Genomic DNA, 20,053 nt, shown 5'->3' with positions numbered 1-20,053 from the left:
ATATGTAAATATGTGCCATGCACTTTCTTCTCAGTGACAAAATAAACAACAAAAATGAGGAAACAGCAAGCATTTATTATAGAAAGCATTAGAAAAGCGTCTGATCATAACAGCATGGGAATGTTAGCACGAGCTCTGCAAATTAGCGCTCCAGTCACGTCACCTCTTCATATAGCACTTTATTCAATAGATTGCTTAAAATTAAGCAGCTTTACAGTATCAAACATGAAAAAGTGTCGGTGCCTCATTTTTTTTTACAAGCACAACTTCATTTTGTACTATAAAGCGGCTATCCAGTGTGTTCATGTTTTCACCTGCAGAGATCTTACCCCGACGAACTCAACACATGAAATGAGTCCCACGCGAGAGAAGGCGGAGCCTCAGCGCACACCTCCTGTTACGTTATCTTCACTGACCAATGGTAGTACGAAGGTGTTTTGCAGCTGGAGCGAACTTTTCCTGAACTTTCACTTTGGCAAGCCGTTTCGAACTCCCAAAAAAAACAAACAAAAACAAACACAAAACGAACTTCGTTTGGGCCTTTTTTTATTCGAAATGACGTCAGATCAGTTCGTTCTTCGATTTCGTTTGAAGTATACCGGGGCCACACACACTGCATGTGATTTTGTTTGTATTGATTTGTTTGCTTTCATTTCTTATTCTATCAGCCAGAACTATGGGAGCATGTGTAAAAGTGTGTGTCGCTCTGGTACCTGTCTGTGACTCGGCCTGGACTCGCTCGCAGGGCTGCATCAGAACACACAGATCATTAACATCATCACTGACACACACACACACACACACACACACACACACACACACACACACACACACACACACACACACACACACACACACACACACACACACACACACACACACACACACACACACACACACACACACACACACACACACACACACACACACACTCTTACCTTGTTATGGTCGTTTAAAGGCCTGTTAACAGACACACAGTGCCTGACTTTACTACAGGAGAAACAGAGAGACAGACATATTAACAGAGCGAACACATGATCAAACCAGAGTCCACATGACCTTCACATTCTAGTTATGTTTTGAAATGAAGCTGAAATCTGTCTTTTTGATTTACACATCATCATGATGATTATTAATAATCATAAACAGCATAAGATGAATCTCACATACTGAACGATGAACAGATTCATGTTTCATGTCATTCACAGGCTGCTTCAGCTCTTGCTCATTCCCAGCTGACAACGCTTTGCTAATGTTCACATTAAGTTATGAAAATGTTATTTCTGAACGTTTTCTCAAATTTCAAAAGGCATTTTAAAAATGTTTTATCTTGGTTATCTGAACGTTAAAGCATCATTCCGTTTGATCATTCAGCAAAAATGACAGGAACTAACGGGATTTTAAAAAGTTAGATTCAGAAAAAAAAAAATGTTCCATAAAAGATGTATAAATAAATGTTTGTGTGCTTAAGTTTTGAGAACATTATTAAAGAGATAACTCTGTTCTGAGAACATTCCCTGTTTTTCTCCTCAGTGCCGCTGCGGACAGACTCAGTGTTGTTGTCAGGATCTCTGTGGCCTCTGGGAAATATCGTGACAGCTTCATGATTGCACCATGCAGGAACAGAGCAAAACACTAAAGCAGAAAGACAGAAACGGTGCCCACCCTCCCTGTCCGACGACAGGCGTCATCTTCACGTTCTGTTGCACACTGTCTCCGTTCTTCTTTTTGGCATAATAAACCCCCTGCCACTCCTGAAACACACAAACCACAGAGAATCTAAAGAGCATGGAGAATCAGGCCTCAGGTCTGACGGAGAATCAAAGTCCGACCCCAGTGTGATGAAAGTCCGGCGTCTGCGGCTTCAAACGCCCCTCCAGCTGTGTGTGTGTGTGAGTGTGTGTGTGTGACCTTTGTGCTGTGTGAAGTGCTGCAGCTCTCTCTCACACACACACTTGTTCAGGCTGTGATCGTCTGTGGATTTCCCAGAGTCCTCAGCTGCTCTATGCACCCGTTTCACATTTGTGTTCCCGTGACTTTCCACCGACATCATGAACTGACTGACGATTAAACCCGGTTCAGTGTGAAACGCTCAGATCAGGAAGATCTATTGTTTAAATGTTTGTTCGATCAGCTTTATAATGTCAAAATAATATCAGTTTATAAGGTCAAACTGGAATAACGCAGAGCTTCAGGGTCAATAATGACTGGTGGTACTTTGGAAGGCTGTCAGCGCATGTCGAGGATTGTGGGTAATAGTTGAAGACTATGAAAAACCCTGCAGCGGTCGCCAGAGTCACAGTCTGAGTAAACCTTGTTTCTTCAATGTTCATCAGAGTGTGTGTGTGTGTGTGTGTGTGTGTGTGTGTGTGTGACTCACTTTCCCTCTGTGGATGCAGGAACTGATGTTGTCCAGCAGGTCTGGTTTGTTTTTTTCACTCTTAGGCACTTCAGTGTTTTCCTTCAGCAGTTCTCCACGCTGGTATCCCATGATGCACTCGTACGCTGGATTGACGTACTGTAAGAGAAGCAGAAACAAGTGGATGAACCAGATTCAGTCTCAGATCATCAAGAGCTGATATCAGATTGTGTGTGATTTGACTCGTTCTTCAAACCTCAATGAAGAGACGCATCTGTGAGAAGCTGAACATGTGTGTGTGTGTGTGTGTGTGTGTGTGTGTGTGTGTGTGTGTGTATATACCTGTATGATCTGATCTTCACTGCTGATCTCAATGGCTTCCTGACTCTGTTCCAGTGCAGTAAAAACAGCGTTACAGGCTCTGAGGACACACACACACACACACACACACACACACACACACTCAGAGAACTGTCCATCTGATAAAGGCCCAAAATTAAACTAAATTAAACACTTCTATATGTCATGAGGAGACAGGCTGAGCGTCTCACCTGAGTTTGATCTGAGCTCGTATTTCTCCATGATGGAGTTGGATGAGTTCATTATAACAGGCCATCATGTTGGAGTTTTCCACATATCGCTGTGAGAAACAAACACTGGATTCATAAACGTCCTGAACGAAGAACAGACTCTAAAGCAGCGTGTCTCAAAAACGAGAGGAAATTTGGTCATTTTTTTGCCCATCTCTATTAACCTTTTTGAGTCCTGTCCCACATACGGGATTTAGAAAGTTCGGAAACGTCACTTAACTGTCAGATTCAAACTGTGTTTTGGCTGGCGCTGAGCCAGAGACGGACGCGTTCAGCAGCGCTGGTCATTTGTCACAACTATGCAGTGTTTTTAACAACATAATGTTTATTTTAGCATCATCACACACACACACACACACACACACACTTCTAGCATTTCAATATCTAAAACAGCACAAGTACATGCTGCATTCTCATTGGTCGTCACATTAAACACACACTCACCCTGTTAAATCCTGCTGATATCAGCGGCATCACAGTGGCTTCTTCACGATCCGGCCTTCAGAACAAAACACACGATTTACAGGAATAATCACATGATAACGGGATGACACCAACAAACATGGTGTGTGTGTGTGTGTGTGTGTGTGTGTGTGTGGTATATTAGGGCACAAACCTTTTCACTACAGCCACAATCACAGTGTTGTGAGAGCAGCTGACGGCTCGAATTGAGCTGGAGAAAAAAAAGGAAATAAAATGAGGGTTAGAAACAACAAAACAAAATTTCAACTTCTTTCAAAAACACAAACCAGCGCCACAATGTTAACGTTTCTATTTACAAGCAGGACGTGAGACAGTGAGATTCCAGCGGACGGCCTTCAATCGTTTCTTGTGGTTAAATTACACTTATACTACATCCTCAACAGTAATTAGTTCATTTATACCTGTGAACTTACTAGAGCTGCACGATATATCGAAATTATTCAAATATCGCAACGGAATGCGATACACGAATGATTTTAACAGACGTTGTGGTTTTGGTCAAGGCAGATACTGCAGCAGTGAACAGACGGGGCACACGACTGCTACTTACTGCGGTTAATAACTCTTTAACATCAAGCAAGTCATGTAAGTTGCAGAAAACTCCTTGCGGTCTCACACTGTCTGACACACACACACACACACACACACACACACACACACACCCGAAGCGCACGCACGAGCCGCCTCTGACAGCGTGTGATGCCTTCAGTTCTCTTTCGCACTCGAACGCTCAAATACGCACACTGTTGTGTCAAAATGTCCGTCTTGGTGAGCATTCACGTGAACACTGACGTGAATCAGGTCTTAAAGAAACAGCTGCCAAATAAACCTGCTGCTGTCTGTCAAACAACAAAAGATAAAGAGAAATTCACTGAATGACTTTTGCAGATTTATTATGAAGACTGCAGTGTTTTAGATGGACATCTGATCTTTCAGTTTCTGTATTGTTAGATTCAGGTGTTTTTGTTTACCTGGATGTTCTTGATGTTAAGATTTAGGTTGATCTATCGAGTTTTTGGTATTTAAATAATGCCATACTTTTTTTTTTTTTTTGTTTACGTTGATGTTAAATTTACATTGTCAGATTTGTGACATCACTTTAAGTGCTAAAACACTTCCGGTCACTTTCAGAAGTTGTAGTGATGATTTTTCTTTTCCCAGAAAGAATGTGAAACATATACTGGTTATATAATTTTCAACTTTTAAATACTTTTAAAATAATTTAAATTGATTTTACACACTTAAAGCAATATCGTATCGCATATCAAACATCACATTATTTAACAAGGTAGCATATGACATTTTCTTCAATATCACACAGCCCCAGAGCGTACTGTACCAAATTCATATTCAACATTTTATATTCAACGGCATATTTTGTACTATATCAACCCCTGCATGCAGCAGGAGACGCAGAGATGGGCTCCAGCATCCAGAGACCTGACGGACGGACAGCATCATCCACACTCAGGTGCTGCTCAGTTACATCTGCATTCCCACAACACCTGATTCTTCTCAATATAAACACATTATGACAGGTTCGAGTCAGTTTTCCTTTGCACTTCAGCACATGCTGCTTCATTAGGATTTATGATCAATTTCCAGAACCTTCACCCTCTCTGTTCCTCAAACCTCCCACTGATCAGATGAACCTTCACCGTACTATTGATCCTTTAGCTTCACATTCTCATTCTACAGACAATTTTATTAGACAAAAAAACATTTGAATATGTGAACAAAATATGCTTCGTCAATATTTTAGTCCATTTTCCAGAAAGAAAGACTAAATTTCAAACTGTCAGGAGAACACTAGCATACAGATGAGCTGAAACGTTCTTTAAGATGAGTCAACAAACATGCCATGATGAGAGAAAAGGACAGCAAATATGAACAAAGTCTTCAGAGAACATGAATGTAACGGCTCAATTTCTGAAGTTGACGTCCGCAGTGATCTTACATCAGATCGACTGAAATCTGTCCAGAGCATCAGCTCATAAAAACAGCCACTTCACGAAATGACATTCACAAGAGTATGGCAGAGGAGCGAAAAACACCAGCAAACATCTACAGGATCATCTGTTAATGAAGAAGAGCTTCAGCAGCAGGAAGTGTGAGGTCAGCAGTTCAGAGGCGGACAGGTACGTACCGACAGAGAGCTTCAGCGTCGAAGCATCTGGAATGTCTGTGATCGATGATGATCAGATCGTGGTTCTTCTCCAGGAAACTCTCCAGCGCCGCTTCTGGCGTTCGGGCCACATTACACCTGAACCCGGCGCGCTCACAGGCCCAGCAGAAGCCGTTACTCTGAGCGTCGTCTTTGGCAAACACTAACAGTACCTACAACACACACACACACACACACACACACACACATGAAATGAGCTGAGAAATTTATAAATGAGAGCATTTGAACAGACTCACTCAAAAGTATCACTCGCTCAAACGAAACGCTGCGTGTGTGTGTGTGTGTGTGTGTGTGTGTGTGTGTGTGTGTGTGTGTGTGTGTGTGTGTGTGTGTGTGTGTACGGACGGTATAGATGCGCGGTGTGATGATGTGTGTTCAGAGGGAATGTGAGATCAGCTGGGAGGACAAAAACAGGAAAAGGAAATCACTGTTTCACTGTCCAACAGTAATTAAATCTCAGCAACACCGGCACAACACCTCAGACCCAAACACTTAACTCAATGCTAATGCTAACTCTATGTTAATGCTAACCAAACGCTAATGCTAACCCGACGCTAGGGCTGCACAATTCATACAAATAATTTAACAGTATTGTATGTAGATTTTGCAGTACTTATTTTTCGGTTATTTTTATTGTTGAAGGTACAGTTCAAGAGCGAGACCCGCGCTACTGCTCCAAATACGGCCCACAAGACTTTACAATCCAATCACAGACGTGTGTCCATTGAGCACATGAACGTCACGGCCAATCAAGTTCAGAGGTCACTGGGTTGGAGAATGTTGTGAATGAACGGAGATGTGTCTGGATTGTGAGCATCTTCCAGAGGTGCATCTGCTGCCGCCGCTCTGCGTACTTTCAGGATTTAGGACGCTCTGCGTCTCACGAACCCCAGACTCGTTTGTTCTTGAGTTTCTACACAGGTTATAAAATTCAGTGACATCACAGGCCCTTCAAATCATCCCGACACCACAGGAGTCTCTACAAACACGCTGAGATGCAACAGATTCATGGAGCGATTGCTCATGTGACGCTCTTCTCACCAGAAACTTCAGGACACACGAGTTGGGTCTGATCCACTCAACCCGCCTAAAATTAGCTTGGAGAATTAATGAGCGATAATGAATCTCTCAATATAGAACACACACACACACACACACACACACCATAATGAGCAGGATATTCTGCATGTTCCCTGAAGTTAGAGGGAAACCTACAGAGAACGGATAAAGAGAGTCAGCCGTACCTGCAGTTGATCTTCATACAGCTTCATCGGTCCAAACTGCACCTCCGTTAACGTGCTCTGAAACGAGAACACACACACTCAGTGACCTGAAACACAGATCTGACCAGATACAGAGTTGATGAACCTACAGATCCCAGCATCCTCCCTGATGATGCTCAGTTACCATGGAGACCATTCCTCTGTGGGACAGCATCCCAAAAGATCATCACCACCATCATACGGACAACATGAGAAAAGTGATGGGAAACACACGCGGTGCAGGTTGTGCGGTCCGCAGAGACTCATGAGGAGTTGATGGAAGAGTAGCGTTGCGTGATACAGATCAACATTTACATCAACAATTTTGCAATTGCCCTGAACTTTTTTTATAATTTTTGGCCCCCCATGAAAGAGATGATCTGGATAGAACGCTATCGTTACAAAGAAAGTACATACAAATTGTTTACTCCAAAATCAACACCAGATATATGGACCTGCTTTAACTGTAGACGATTTGAATTAATTAACTGATGCTCTTTACAACAGAACTTCAGCTGAACAATGACACTTTTCTCTTTTTAGAGCTGCTTTAAAGCCGAACTGAACTCCGTTTGCATCGTTGAATCTTTATTTTCCTGTAGTTCACTGTAAAGCTGCTTTGAAAAAATCTGTTTTGTACAAAGCGCTATAAAAATAAATGTGAGTTGATTAGTAAATGAACACAAAAGGAATATAAAGTGCACTTATTAAGCTATTTTAAAGGCTCCTTATTTTGCATCCAAGAACTTCAAAAACACTTTAATGTTCTTATAATATCCACCGCAGCTTCAGCAAAGATTCGTCTAACTAAGGTTGTGTATCGTTTGAATGCTAACAATTCTGATTGATTCCGTTTTATCCATTCCTAATTACAATTAGGTAAAAAAACAACAACTTGGATATCATTCTCATTTATTCTAAGTCTTTTTTGCAATCAATTATTTGTATCTGAATACTATGAACAAATCTACATGCTGAAGAACACTTACATGAGGAACGTTTGCCAATCATGGTTTAAAAATACCATAGCAAAAACAACTAGCCTAACTAATATAAATTTCAAGCATTATTAAATACAAGTAAACACTCAGTAAAAAAAAAAAAAAAAAAAAATTAGCAATCGCACAAATAAATACAACTGAACTAAAATACGACTGAAAATATTTCAATATAATACATTTATTTTCAGCTATTCAGGTACAGAAACTAATCAAATTTAAAATAACACTGCACTTTATAAATAACCAAACATAAATCAAACATAAAACTTGTTTGATTAACATTATTATTGAGACGCAGCAGGAATATTAGGCTGCTGTCACTTTAAGAGTTACTGTTATGCGTTTTCTTTGTCAAATGTTTACGTTTAAAGACAACTAACTGCGTTTACGAGGATATTTTGACATTTTTGTATCGTCTGTTCAAGTGCAAGACGAGGCGGGAGAGAGTTCAGTGCCGTATCACACGCTATACAGTATGAGGCGGATTCTTGCGCTTGAATGGTTTAAAGTCATATTAAAATACACAAAAGGTGTTAATTTTATAACAATTGTTTTATCAATGAAATTTATTTTCACATTAAATGTATTATGTTATTAATAATATGGTAAAATGTGTTTTCAAATGCAGAGCCGTTAGTCTGGCTAAAAGAACGTTCGGATGTTTTATGCACCAATCCGTACATTTTTCCTTTGTACTTACATTAAAATACAAACACTCATGAATTTAAAAATGGTCAGAATGGCTTTATGGGTGATTTACACAAACTCATTCTGCTGCAGTTTCATGAATGTGACAGACAGAATCAAATCAGCTGTGAATTCATTACATAAGACTGACACACACTTACAGTGAAGTTACACAAAGACCTGTGTGTGTGTGTGTGTGTGTGTGTGTGTGTGTGTGTGTGTGTGTGTGTGTGTGTGTGTGTGTGTGTGTGTGGCTCATGGACAGTGACACTGTGGCCTCGTTTCCACCAGATAATGAGATTAGTAAACCGCCATCAGCTCGCGCACATCTCACGCAAACGCTCCATTTAAAGCTCGTCCGACAGCAAGAACTTCCTTTGTGAACTTTTATTCCATTCATTCATCTGCTGCATTGCTATTGGCCCAGCTAATGCTTAGCCCCGCCTCCCCTCTCTCTTCAAAGCAAACATGAGCGGAGACAGAGCTAAGCTGCACTTTCAATCAGAGCGACTCCATCAGGCTCTCTGTAGGCCGTGTCATGTGGCCAGTTAGCTGTAATTTGGTTGGTCGGTCAGTTATAGTGAAGAAGGGTCAGAGCTGAACTACTACAAGCGTCTCACAGGATCATCTGCAGCATGAAAACCTGAGACGTGAACAGATGGATTAGTGTGAAACTAGCAGAGCAACAGCACATGCAGTGACACAGACTTACACACTGCATCCTGTCTGCTCACACACACACACACACACACACACACACACACACACACACACACACACACACACACACACACACACACACACACACACACACACACACACACACACACACACACACACACACACACACACACACACACACACACACACACTCTGCAGCAGTGGCTTTCCACTGAAGTGAATAACAGGAAAGTGGATGACATTGTTGAGAGGGCAGACGTCAGCGAGAGAGATATAGAGGGCAAAACGCTTCCTCACGGCTCACTTCAGGGAGCAGCGCTCGGGGACGACACACACACACACACACACACACACACACACACACAGAGGTATACAGAGAGCCGCTTACACCTCTGGTCTCTCCTGACAGTCATGTGTGGAAAAACACGTCTTCTGTACCGTGGGGAACGACACAACGGCAAACAACAGCTGATCACACGACAGAGTTTACCAACATAACCAGACTAAAGGAGCTCGGAGAACACAAACACTGCGCTGGGTTAGTCTGACTTGCTTAAATCAGAGTCAGTTTGGGTTAAAGTTACTCCAGGTCAGCTCTAGTTATGGTTAGTTTCGGTTGAGCTCTTTGAGGAGCACGAACGGTCCGTCCTGTCTCATCTGCTCGGTTTGAACAGACCAATAATACAGACACACACCATCACACACACTGGAAACATGCTGTCTGAATGTGTGTGTGTGTGTGTGTAAGAGAATAATGCCAGAAAACAGTATCTCAGAGAATGTGTGTAAAGCAGTGATGAAGCTCTTCTTCAGGCCTCATTCAGTAAAAGCTCTCTTTCTCTCCAGGTATTTTTGTCTTGATCCAGATTAGCCAAAGCCGAGCCGCTCTCAGCGCCGCTGACACACGCAACACACACACACACGACTCAAACTCCGTGTGAAACTCTGGACGAACACACACACACACAAACTTTCACACGCTGGAAAACAGAGGAAAGACACTCGACCCGTCAGACTGAACCCTGTGCGAATGTAATGATATGAATCAGATTCAGATGCTGATATGAACTCACGACTGTTATTGTGACGTCTGTGTCAATCTGCTACACACCCAGAACAGCAGAATTCAATTATTATGGTTTTTAAATGCACTTCTCAAAAATGTAAATTATTTATAAAAACATTGTTTTTAAGCAATCACACGATCAAGAGTTTTTGTTCACCCACATTTTAAGTTATAAAAACAGTGAAGCTCTGCATTTGACAAATTATTACAAAAATTGTTATAAAAGTATTCTCATTTTCATTTGATTACATTTTAGAAATCTGTAAAAGTTTAATTAATTCATTTGATTAGCCCTGCTTTTTGATTATTAAACCATTAAAATGAAACCCAGAATAATAAATAAAACACAAAACGAGAATACAAAGGGAATTTGGGGAAAATATCACTGTATTTCAAAATATAACAAACAGCTCAGCTCAAATGTGTAGCAAACGTGCAAAACGCTGTGGCGTCACACTACAGCGAACACACACGTGTGTGAGAGAGACAGGGGCTGCTGGGAATGATGACGATGACGTCATTTCCCCCCAGGAAGAACAGTTATTGCACATTCTCAGCTCGGCTCGTCCCTGTGCTGCATTACTTCCTGTCTGAGCCGTTCAGATCTGCACAAATGAAACGTCAGTCTCACACACACACCTGTCAATCATCTGATGACACACACACACACTTCTAAAGAGGGTCTAGTTCGCATCGACATCTATTGAGACACAAAACAACAACTGCATGCTTGCAATAAAATATTTAAAACATCTAAAATAATTTGACTTTAAGGACATGCCTTAAGTAACACACACACACACACACACACACACACACACACACTCTGGCTGAATCCGGTATTGAGGGTTACAAACTCAGAACAGTGGAGCCTCAGCCAAGGCCAGATAAACCACTAACCCTATATCAGCACCGAACACACACACACACACACACACACACACACACACAGAGAGAGAGGAATGTTGTGAGACATGAGAAAACCATCGTCAGACCTTGTACTTGAGTCTTATCATGGACAGAAAGTCACACAGATGCTGCTGCGCCCTTGATTAACACACACACACACACACACACATCAGAACAGCTTATTGATGAATGAATAAATGAATCAGCCACAGCTTCTCTGTTCAAACTGTATGTAGATTCAAGTGGAATCACAGTTAATATCAGTTAACATGAAACCTGCAGAACAACATTCATGTGCAGAATTCACCCGTAACGTTTCATGACGTTGTTATTAACAAAAAACGTTTTGCATCTTCATTTCAAACTACCACTTTAAACTACTTTACAGTTAAAATAATACAAGTTTTGACAAAAGTAAGTAAGGGATAATTCACGGCTATCTGTGGAGGCACAGAACCGCCCGACGTGAAGCGGAGTGCATTCAGATGGATTGATGCACAGCTAACCGTGGATTATCACGCTTATACCATGATCATTTAACAGAAGTGATGATTTAAAGCGGTTATTGATGTTTGCAGCGCACTTTGACCGGAAGGATAAAAACGATGGTTATTGTCGTCAGTTACGGCTTGTTAGATCTAGTATTCTGCCCACTTTGAATCAGACACAGAGATAAAGTAATGCATAAGAAACGTATTTATTTGAATGAATGAATCAGGGTTCAACAATAAGAACGGCCCACGGCCAGTGTAAACATCGCTCGGGACACGACACAACCGGCACTTGCCCGATCCTGTCAGTGCTGTATCACGAAAGTTCATCATTTGCACGGGTTTTTAAGCTTTGAAGAAGATGTGAAAGAACTCCATTCATAGTGTGAGGTTTTGTTCTATTGTATTTTGTCATTGATTATTTGTTATTTTATTACAGACAATTTACTTGTCTTTAACAATATTTGTAATTTATATGAGATAGGCTAGTAGTTTATGATGTCACAACCTTATTTATTAAGGTTTTAGGTCAAAAACAACGACAACAATAACTAGGCCTATTTTATTTATTTATTACTTTTTTGTTGTGAGTGAGTGTGTATTTCAATGAAAACAGTGCACTAATAATAGAAGTGATTAAACTGACCTGTGCATTAAACGGTTTTATTACATCCCTTCCACCCAATTAGAATCAAGTATTCAGACAGACCATGGTATAAAACATTTTATAAAATGATAAACTTCACTTACATCATGCTGATAAATGATTGTGACGCCCTTATGTTGTTCCAAAACCGTAAGACTTTCATCTTCAAATTACAAATGAAGATATTTTAAAGAAATCAGAGATTTCTGTCCCTCCATTGACAGCTATGCAACTACCACTTTTTCTCAAAAAGAGATCGTAAAATTGTAAAAATGAATAGAGTGGTTTAACTGAGTTTTCTGAAGAGACTCAATCACTTTATATGATGAACAGATTGAAGTTAGTCTTTTATTCACATATAAACATTCAACAGCTCACACATCAGTTATAGTCAATGGAAGTTCAAGCATGAGAACCAATGAGGTTCATTCTCGTGTTACGCAGTACGATAGTTTATTGTTAGTTAGTAGGGTCAATGCACATTAATAAACTTTACAGTAAATGTGCCAGAATTAGCCCAAAGGGCTATTTTTCATCTGCAGACCCTTGACAGAATGTTAAAAAGTCACCCTAAAACAAAGATATAACATAATTAAACACATATACATCATAAAAATAAATAAATAAATAAATAAATAAATAATAATAATATAAAGGAAGGAAGAGATTGAGCTTCAGCAAGAACCAATGAGGTTCATTCTCGTGTTACGCATCACGTTTGAGCTTCAGCAAGAACCAATGAGGTTCATTCTCGTGTTACGCAGCACATTTGAGCTTCAGCAAGAACCAATGAGGTTCGTTCTCGTGTTACACAGCACGTTTGAGCTTCAGCAGGAACCAACGAGGTTCATTCTCGTGTTACGCATCACGTTTGAGGTTCAGCAGGAACCAATGAGGTTCATTCTCGTGTTACGCATCACGTTTGAGCTTCAGCAGGAACCAACGAGGTTCATTCTCGTGTTACGCATCACGTTTGAGGTTCAGCAGGAACCAATGAGGTTCATTCTCGTGTTACGCATCACGTTTGAGCTTCACAAGAATCAATGAGGTTCATTCTCGTGTTACGCAGCACGTTTGAGCTTCAGCAGGAACCAACGAGGTTCATTCTCGTGTTACGCATCACGTTTGAGGTTCAGCAGGAACCAATGAGGTTCATTCTCGTGTTACGCATCACGTTTGAGGTTCAGCAGGAACCAATGAGGTTCATTCTTGTGTTACGCATCACGTTTGAGGTTCAGCAGGAACCAATGAGGTTAATCTCGTGTTACGCAGCACGTTTGAGCATCAGCAGGAACCAATGAGGTTCATTCTCGTGTTACGCAGCACATTTGAGCTTCAGCAAGAACCAATGAGGTTCATTCTCGTGTTACGCAGCACGTTTGAGGTTCAGCAGGAACCAATGAGGTTCATTCTCGTGTTACGCAGCACGTTTGAGCTTCAGCAGGAACCAATGAGGTTCGTTCTTGTGTTACGCAGCACGTTTGAGCTTCAGCAAGAACCAATGAGGTTCGTTCTCGTGTTACGCAGCACGTTTGAGCTTCAGCAAGAACCAATGAGGTTCGTTCTCGTGTTACGCAGCACGTTTGAGCTTCAGCAAGAACCAATGAGGTTCGTTCTCGTGTTACGCAGCACGTTTGAGCTTCAGCAGGAACCAACGAGGTTCATTCTCGTGTTACGCATCACGTTTGAGCTTCAGCAAGAACCAATGAGGTTCGTTCTCGTGTTACGCATCACGTTTGAGCTTCTGCAAGAACCAATGAGGTTCATTCTCATGTTACGCAGCACGTTTAAGCTTCAGCATGAACCAATGAGGTTCCTTCTCATGTTACGCAGCACGTTTGAGCTTCAGCAGGAACCAACGAGGTTCGTTCTCGTGTTACGCAGCACGTTTGAGCTTCAGCAGGAACCAATGAGGTTCATTCTCATGTTACGCAGCACGTTTAAGCTTCAGCATGAACCAATGAGGTTCATTCTCGTGTTACGCAGCACGTTTGAGCTTCAGCAAGACCCAATGAGGTTCATTCTCGTGTTACGCAGCAGGTTTGAGCTTCAGCAAGAACCAATGAGGTCCGTTCTCGTGTTACGCAGCACGTTTGAGCTTCAGCAAGAGCCAATGAGGTTCATTCTCGTGTTACGCAGCAGGTTTGAGCTTCAGCAGGAACCAACGAGGTTCATTCTCGTGTTACGCATCACGTTTGAGCTTCAGCAAGAACCAATGAGGTTCATTCTCGTGTTACGCATCACGTTTGAGCTTCAGCAAGAACCAATGAGGTTCGTTCTCGTGTTACGCATCACGTTTGAGCTTCTGCAAGAACCAATGAGGTTCATTCTCATGTTACGCAGCACGTTTAAGCTTCAGCATGAACCAATGAGGTTCATTCTCGTGTTACGCAGCAGGTTTGAGCTTCAGCAGGAACCAACGAGGTTCGTTCTCGTGTTACGCAGCATGTTTGAGCTTCAGCAGGAACCAATGAGGTTCATTCTCATGTTACGCAGCACGTTTAAGCTTCAGCAGGAACCAATGAGGTTCATTCTCGTGTTACGCAGCACGTTTGAGCTTCAGCAAGAGCCAATGAGGTTCATTCTCGTGTTACGCAGCAGGTTTGAGCTTCAGCAAGAACCAATGAGGTTCGTTCTCGTGTTACGCATCACGTTTGACCTTCAGCAAGAACCAATGAGGTTCATTCTCGTGTTACGCAGCACGTTTGAGCTTCAGCAAGAGCCAATGAGGTTCATTCTCGTGTTACGCAGCAGGTTTGAGCTTCAGCAAGAACCAATGAGGTTCATTCTCGTGTTACGCAGCACGTTTGAGCTTCAGCAAGAACCAATGAGGTTCATTCTCGTGTTACGCAGCACGTTTGAGCTTCAAAAAGAACCAATGAGGTTCATTCTCGTGTTACGCAGCACGTTTGAGCTTCAGCAAGAGCCAATGAGGTTCATTCTCGTGTTACGCAGCACGTTTGAGCTTCAGCAGGAACCAACGAGGTTCATTCTCGTGTTACGCAGCACGTTTGAGCTTCAGCAAGAACCAATGAGGTTCATTCTCGTGTTACGCAGCACGTTTGAGCTTCAAAAAGAACCAATGAGGTTCATTCTCGTGTTACGCAGCACGTTTGAGCTTCAGCAAGAACCAATGAGGTTCGTTCTCGTGTTACGCAGCACGTTTGAGCTTCAGCAAGAACCAATGAGGTTCATTCTCGTGTTACGCAGCACGTTTGAGCTTCAGCAGGAACCAACGAGGTTCGTTCTCGTGTTACGCAGCACGTTTAAGCTTCACAAGAACCAATGAGGTTCATTCTCGTGTTACGCAGCACGTTTGAGCTTCAGCAAGAACCAATGAGGTTCATTCTCGTGTTACGCAGCACGTTTGAGCTTCAGCAAGAACCAATGAGGTTCATTCTCGTGTTACGCAGCACGTTTGAGCTTCAGCAAGAACCAATGAGGTTCGTTCTCGTGTTACACAGCACGTTTGAGCTTCAGCAGGAACCAACGAGGTTCATTCTCGTGTTACGCAGCACGTTTGAGCTTCAGCAAGAACCAATGAGGTTCGTTCTCGTGTTACGCAGCACGTTTGAGCTTCACAAGAACCAATGAGGTTCATTCTCGTGTTACGCAGCACGTTTGAGCTTCACAAGAACCAATTAGGTTCATTCTCGTGTTACTCAGCACGTTTGAGCTTCAGCAGGAACCAATGAGGTTCATTCTCGTGTTACGCAGCACGTTTGAGCTTCACAAGAACCAATGAGGTTCGTTCTCGTGTTACGCAGCACGACTGAGCTTCAGCAGGAACCAATGAGGTTCGTTCTCGTGTTACGCAGCACGTTTGAGCTTCACAAGAATCAATGAGGTTCGTTCTCGTGTTACGCAGCACGTTTGAGCTTCAGCAAGAACCAATGAGGTTCGTTCTCGTGTTACGCAGCACGTTTGAGCTTCAGCAAGAACCAATGAGGTTCGTTCTCGTGTTACGCAGCACGACTGAGCTTCAGCAGGAACCAATGAGGTTCGTTCTCGTGTTACGCAGCACGACTGAGCTTCACAAGAACCAATGAGGTTCGTTCTCGTGTTACGCAGCACGACTGAGCTTCAGCAGGAACCAATGAGGTTCGTTCTTGTGTTACGCAGCACGTTTGAGCTTCAGCAAGAACCAATGAGGTTCGTTCTCGTGTTACGCAGCACGTTTGAGCTTCAGCAAGAACCAATGAGGTTCGTTCTCGTGTTACGCAGCACGTTTGAGCTTCAGCAAGAACCAATGAGGTTCGTTCTCGTGTTACGCAGCACGTTTGAGCTTCAGCAGGAACCAACGAGGTTCATTCTCGTGTTACGCATCACGTTTGAGCTTCAGCAAGAACCAATGAGGTTCGTTCTCGTGTTACGCATCACGTTTGAGCTTCTGCAAGAACCAATGAGGTTCATTCTCATGTTACGCAGCACGTTTAAGCTTCAGCATGAACCAATGAGGTTCCTTCTCATGTTACGCAGCACGTTTGAGCTTCAGCAGGAACCAACGAGGTTCGTTCTCGTGTTACGCAGCACGTTTGAGCTTCAGCAGGAACCAATGAGGTTCATTCTCATGTTACGCAGCACGTTTAAGCTTCAGCATGAACCAATGAGGTTCATTCTCGTGTTACGCAGCACGTTTGAGCTTCAGCAAGACCCAATGAGGTTCATTCTCGTGTTACGCAGCAGGTTTGAGCTTCAGCAAGAACCAATGAGGTCCGTTCTCGTGTTACGCAGCACGTTTGAGCTTCAGCAAGAGCCAATGAGGTTCATTCTCGTGTTACGCAGCAGGTTTGAGCTTCAGCAGGAACCAACGAGGTTCATTCTCGTGTTACGCATCACGTTTGAGCTTCAGCAAGAACCAATGAGGTTCATTCTCGTGTTACGCATCACGTTTGAGCTTCAGCAAGAACCAATGAGGTTCGTTCTCGTGTTACGCATCACGTTTGAGCTTCTGCAAGAACCAATGAGGTTCATTCTCATGTTACGCAGCACGTTTAAGCTTCAGCATGAACCAATGAGGTTCATTCTCGTGTTACGCAGCAGGTTTGAGCTTCAGCAGGAACCAACGAGGTTCGTTCTCGTGTTACGCAGCATGTTTGAGCTTCAGCAGGAACCAATGAGGTTCATTCTCATGTTACGCAGCACGTTTAAGCTTCAGCAGGAACCAATGAGGTTCATTCTCGTGTTACGCAGCACGTTTGAGCTTCAGCAAGAGCCAATGAGGTTCATTCTCGTGTTACGCAGCAGGTTTGAGCTTCAGCAAGAACCAATGAGGTTCGTTCTCGTGTTACGCATCACGTTTGACCTTCAGCAAGAACCAATGAGGTTCATTCTCGTGTTACGCAGCACGTTTGAGCTTCAGCAAGAGCCAATGAGGTTCATTCTCGTGTTACGCAGCAGGTTTGAGCTTCAGCAAGAACCAATGAGGTTCATTCTCGTGTTACGCAGCACGTTTGAGCTTCAGCAAGAACCAATGAGGTTCATTCTCGTGTTACGCAGCACGTTTGAGCTTCAAAAAGAACCAATGAGGTTCATTCTCGTGTTACGCAGCACGTTTGAGCTTCAGCAAGAGCCAATGAGGTTCATTCTCGTGTTACGCAGCACGTTTGAGCTTCAGCAGGAACCAACGAGGTTCATTCTCGTGTTACGCAGCACGTTTGAGCTTCAGCAAGAACCAATGAGGTTCATTCTCGTGTTACGCAGCACGTTTGAGCTTCAAAAAGAACCAATGAGGTTCATTCTCGTGTTACGCAGCACGTTTGAGCTTCAGCAAGAACCAATGAGGTTCGTTCTCGTGTTACGCAGCACGTTTGAGCTTCAGCAAGAACCAATGAGGTTCATTCTCGTGTTACGCAGCACGTTTGAGCTTCAGCAGGAACCAACGAGGTTCGTTCTCGTGTTACGCAGCACGTTTAAGCTTCACAAGAACCAATGAGGTTCATTCTCGTGTTACGCAGCACGTTTGAGCTTCAGCAAGAACCAATGAGGTTCATTCTCGTGTTACGCAGCACGTTTGAGCTTCAGCAAGAACCAATGAGGTTCATTCTCGTGTTACGCAGCACGTTTGAGCTTCAGCAAGAACCAATGAGGTTCGTTCTCGTGTTACACAGCACGTTTGAGCTTCAGCAGGAACCAACGAGGTTCATTCTCGTGTTACGCAGCACGTTTGAGCTTCAGCAAGAACCAATGAGGTTCGTTCTCGTGTTACGCAGCACGTTTGAGCTTCACAAGAACCAATGAGGTTCATTCTCGTGTTACGCAGCACGTTTGAGCTTCACAAGAACCAATTAGGTTCATTCTCGTGTTACTCAGCACGTTTGAGCTTCAGCAGGAACCAATGAGGTTCATTCTCGTGTTACGCAGCACGTTTGAGCTTCACAAGAACCAATGAGGTTCGTTCTCGTGTTACGCAGCACGACTGAGCTTCAGCAGGAACCAATGAGGTTCGTTCTCGTGTTACGCAGCACGTTTGAGCTTCACAAGAATCAATGAGGTTCATTCTCGTTACGCAGCACGATTGAGCTTCAGCAGGAACCAATGAGGTTCGTTCTCGTGTTACGCAGCACGTTTGAGCTTCACAAGAACCAATGAGGTTCATTCTCGTGTTACGCAGCACGTTTGAGCTTCACAAGAACCAATGAGGTTCATTCTCGTGTAACGCAGCACGTTTGAGCTTCAAAAAGAACCAATGAGGTTCATTCTCGTGTTACGCAGCACGTTTGAGCTTCACAAGAACCAATGAGGTTCATTCTCGTGTTACGCAGCACGTTTGAGCTTCACAAGAACCAATGAGGTTCATTCTCGTGTTACGCAGCACGACTGAGCTTCAGCAGGAACCAATGAGGTTCATTCTCGTGTTACGCAGCACGTTTGAGCTTCAGCAAGAGCCAATGAGGTTCATTCTCGTGTTACGCAGCAGGTTTGAGCTTCAGCAAGAACCAATGAGGTTCGTTCTCGTGTTACGCAGCACGTTTGAGCTTCAGCAAGAGCCAATGAGGTTCATTCTCGTGTTACGCAGCAGGTTTGAGCTTCAGCAGGAACCAACGAGGTTCATTCTCGTGTTACGCATCACGTTTGAGCTTCAGCAAGAACCAATGAGGTTCATTCTCGTGTTACGCATCACGTTTGAGCTTCAGCAAGAACCAATGAGGTTCATTCTCGTGTTACGCATCACGTTTGAGCTTCAGCAAGAACCAATGAAGTTCGTTCTCGTGTTACGCATCACGTTTGAGCTTCTGCAAGAACCAATGAGGTTCATTCTCATGTTACGCAGCACGTTTAAGCTTCAGCATGAACCAATGAGGTTCATTCTCATGTTACGCAGCACGTTTGAGCTTCAGCAGGAACCAACGAGGTTCGTTCTCGTGTTACGCAGCATGTTTGAGCTTCAGCAGGAACCAATGAGGTTCATTCTCATGTTACGCAGCACGTTTAAGCTTCAGCATGAACCAATGAGGTTCATTCTCGTGTTACGCAGCACGTTTGAGCTTCAGCAAGAGCCAATGAGGTTCATTCTCGTGTTACGCAGCAGGTTTGAGCTTCAGCAAGAACCAATGAGGTTCGTTCTCGTGTTACGCATCACGTTTGACCTTCAGCAAGAACCAATGAGGTTCATTCTCATGTTACGCAGCACGTTTGAGCTTCAGCAAGAGCCAATGAGGTTCATTCTCGTGTTACGCAGCAGGTTTGAGCT

General features: G+C 43.1%; 1 protein-coding gene across 2 annotated transcripts in view; it reads right to left on the bottom strand.

Moving 5' to 3' along the window:
* The window catches only part of pde8a (phosphodiesterase 8A), a 36,093-nt gene that overhangs the window by 8,848 nt on the left and 7,192 nt on the right, over positions 1 to 20,053 (bottom strand). For both annotated transcript variants that reach the window (XM_067390710.1, XM_067390711.1), the window contains exons 2-11: positions 6,862 to 6,918; positions 5,579 to 5,769; positions 3,566 to 3,622; positions 3,394 to 3,448; positions 2,911 to 2,999; positions 2,702 to 2,780; positions 2,381 to 2,518; positions 1,666 to 1,754; positions 939 to 990; positions 714 to 747 (exon numbers count right to left, since the gene is read on the bottom strand). In XM_067390710.1, coding sequence (XP_067246811.1) covers positions 714 to 747; positions 939 to 990; positions 1,666 to 1,754; positions 2,381 to 2,518; positions 2,702 to 2,780; positions 2,911 to 2,999; positions 3,394 to 3,448; positions 3,566 to 3,622; positions 5,579 to 5,769; positions 6,862 to 6,918 — 841 coding nt within the window. The remainder of the gene's footprint in view (positions 1 to 713; positions 748 to 938; positions 991 to 1,665; positions 1,755 to 2,380; positions 2,519 to 2,701; positions 2,781 to 2,910; positions 3,000 to 3,393; positions 3,449 to 3,565; positions 3,623 to 5,578; positions 5,770 to 6,861; positions 6,919 to 20,053) is intronic.

The sequence above is a fragment of the Chanodichthys erythropterus genome, chromosome 7 (genome assembly GCF_024489055.1).
Source record: "Chanodichthys erythropterus isolate Z2021 chromosome 7, ASM2448905v1, whole genome shotgun sequence".
In the NCBI taxonomy this organism is placed as follows: Eukaryota; Metazoa; Chordata; class Actinopteri; order Cypriniformes; family Xenocyprididae; genus Chanodichthys; species Chanodichthys erythropterus.
The sequence above is the reverse complement of the archived record's forward strand: the minus strand, read 5'-3'. Positions and strand labels throughout refer to the sequence as shown.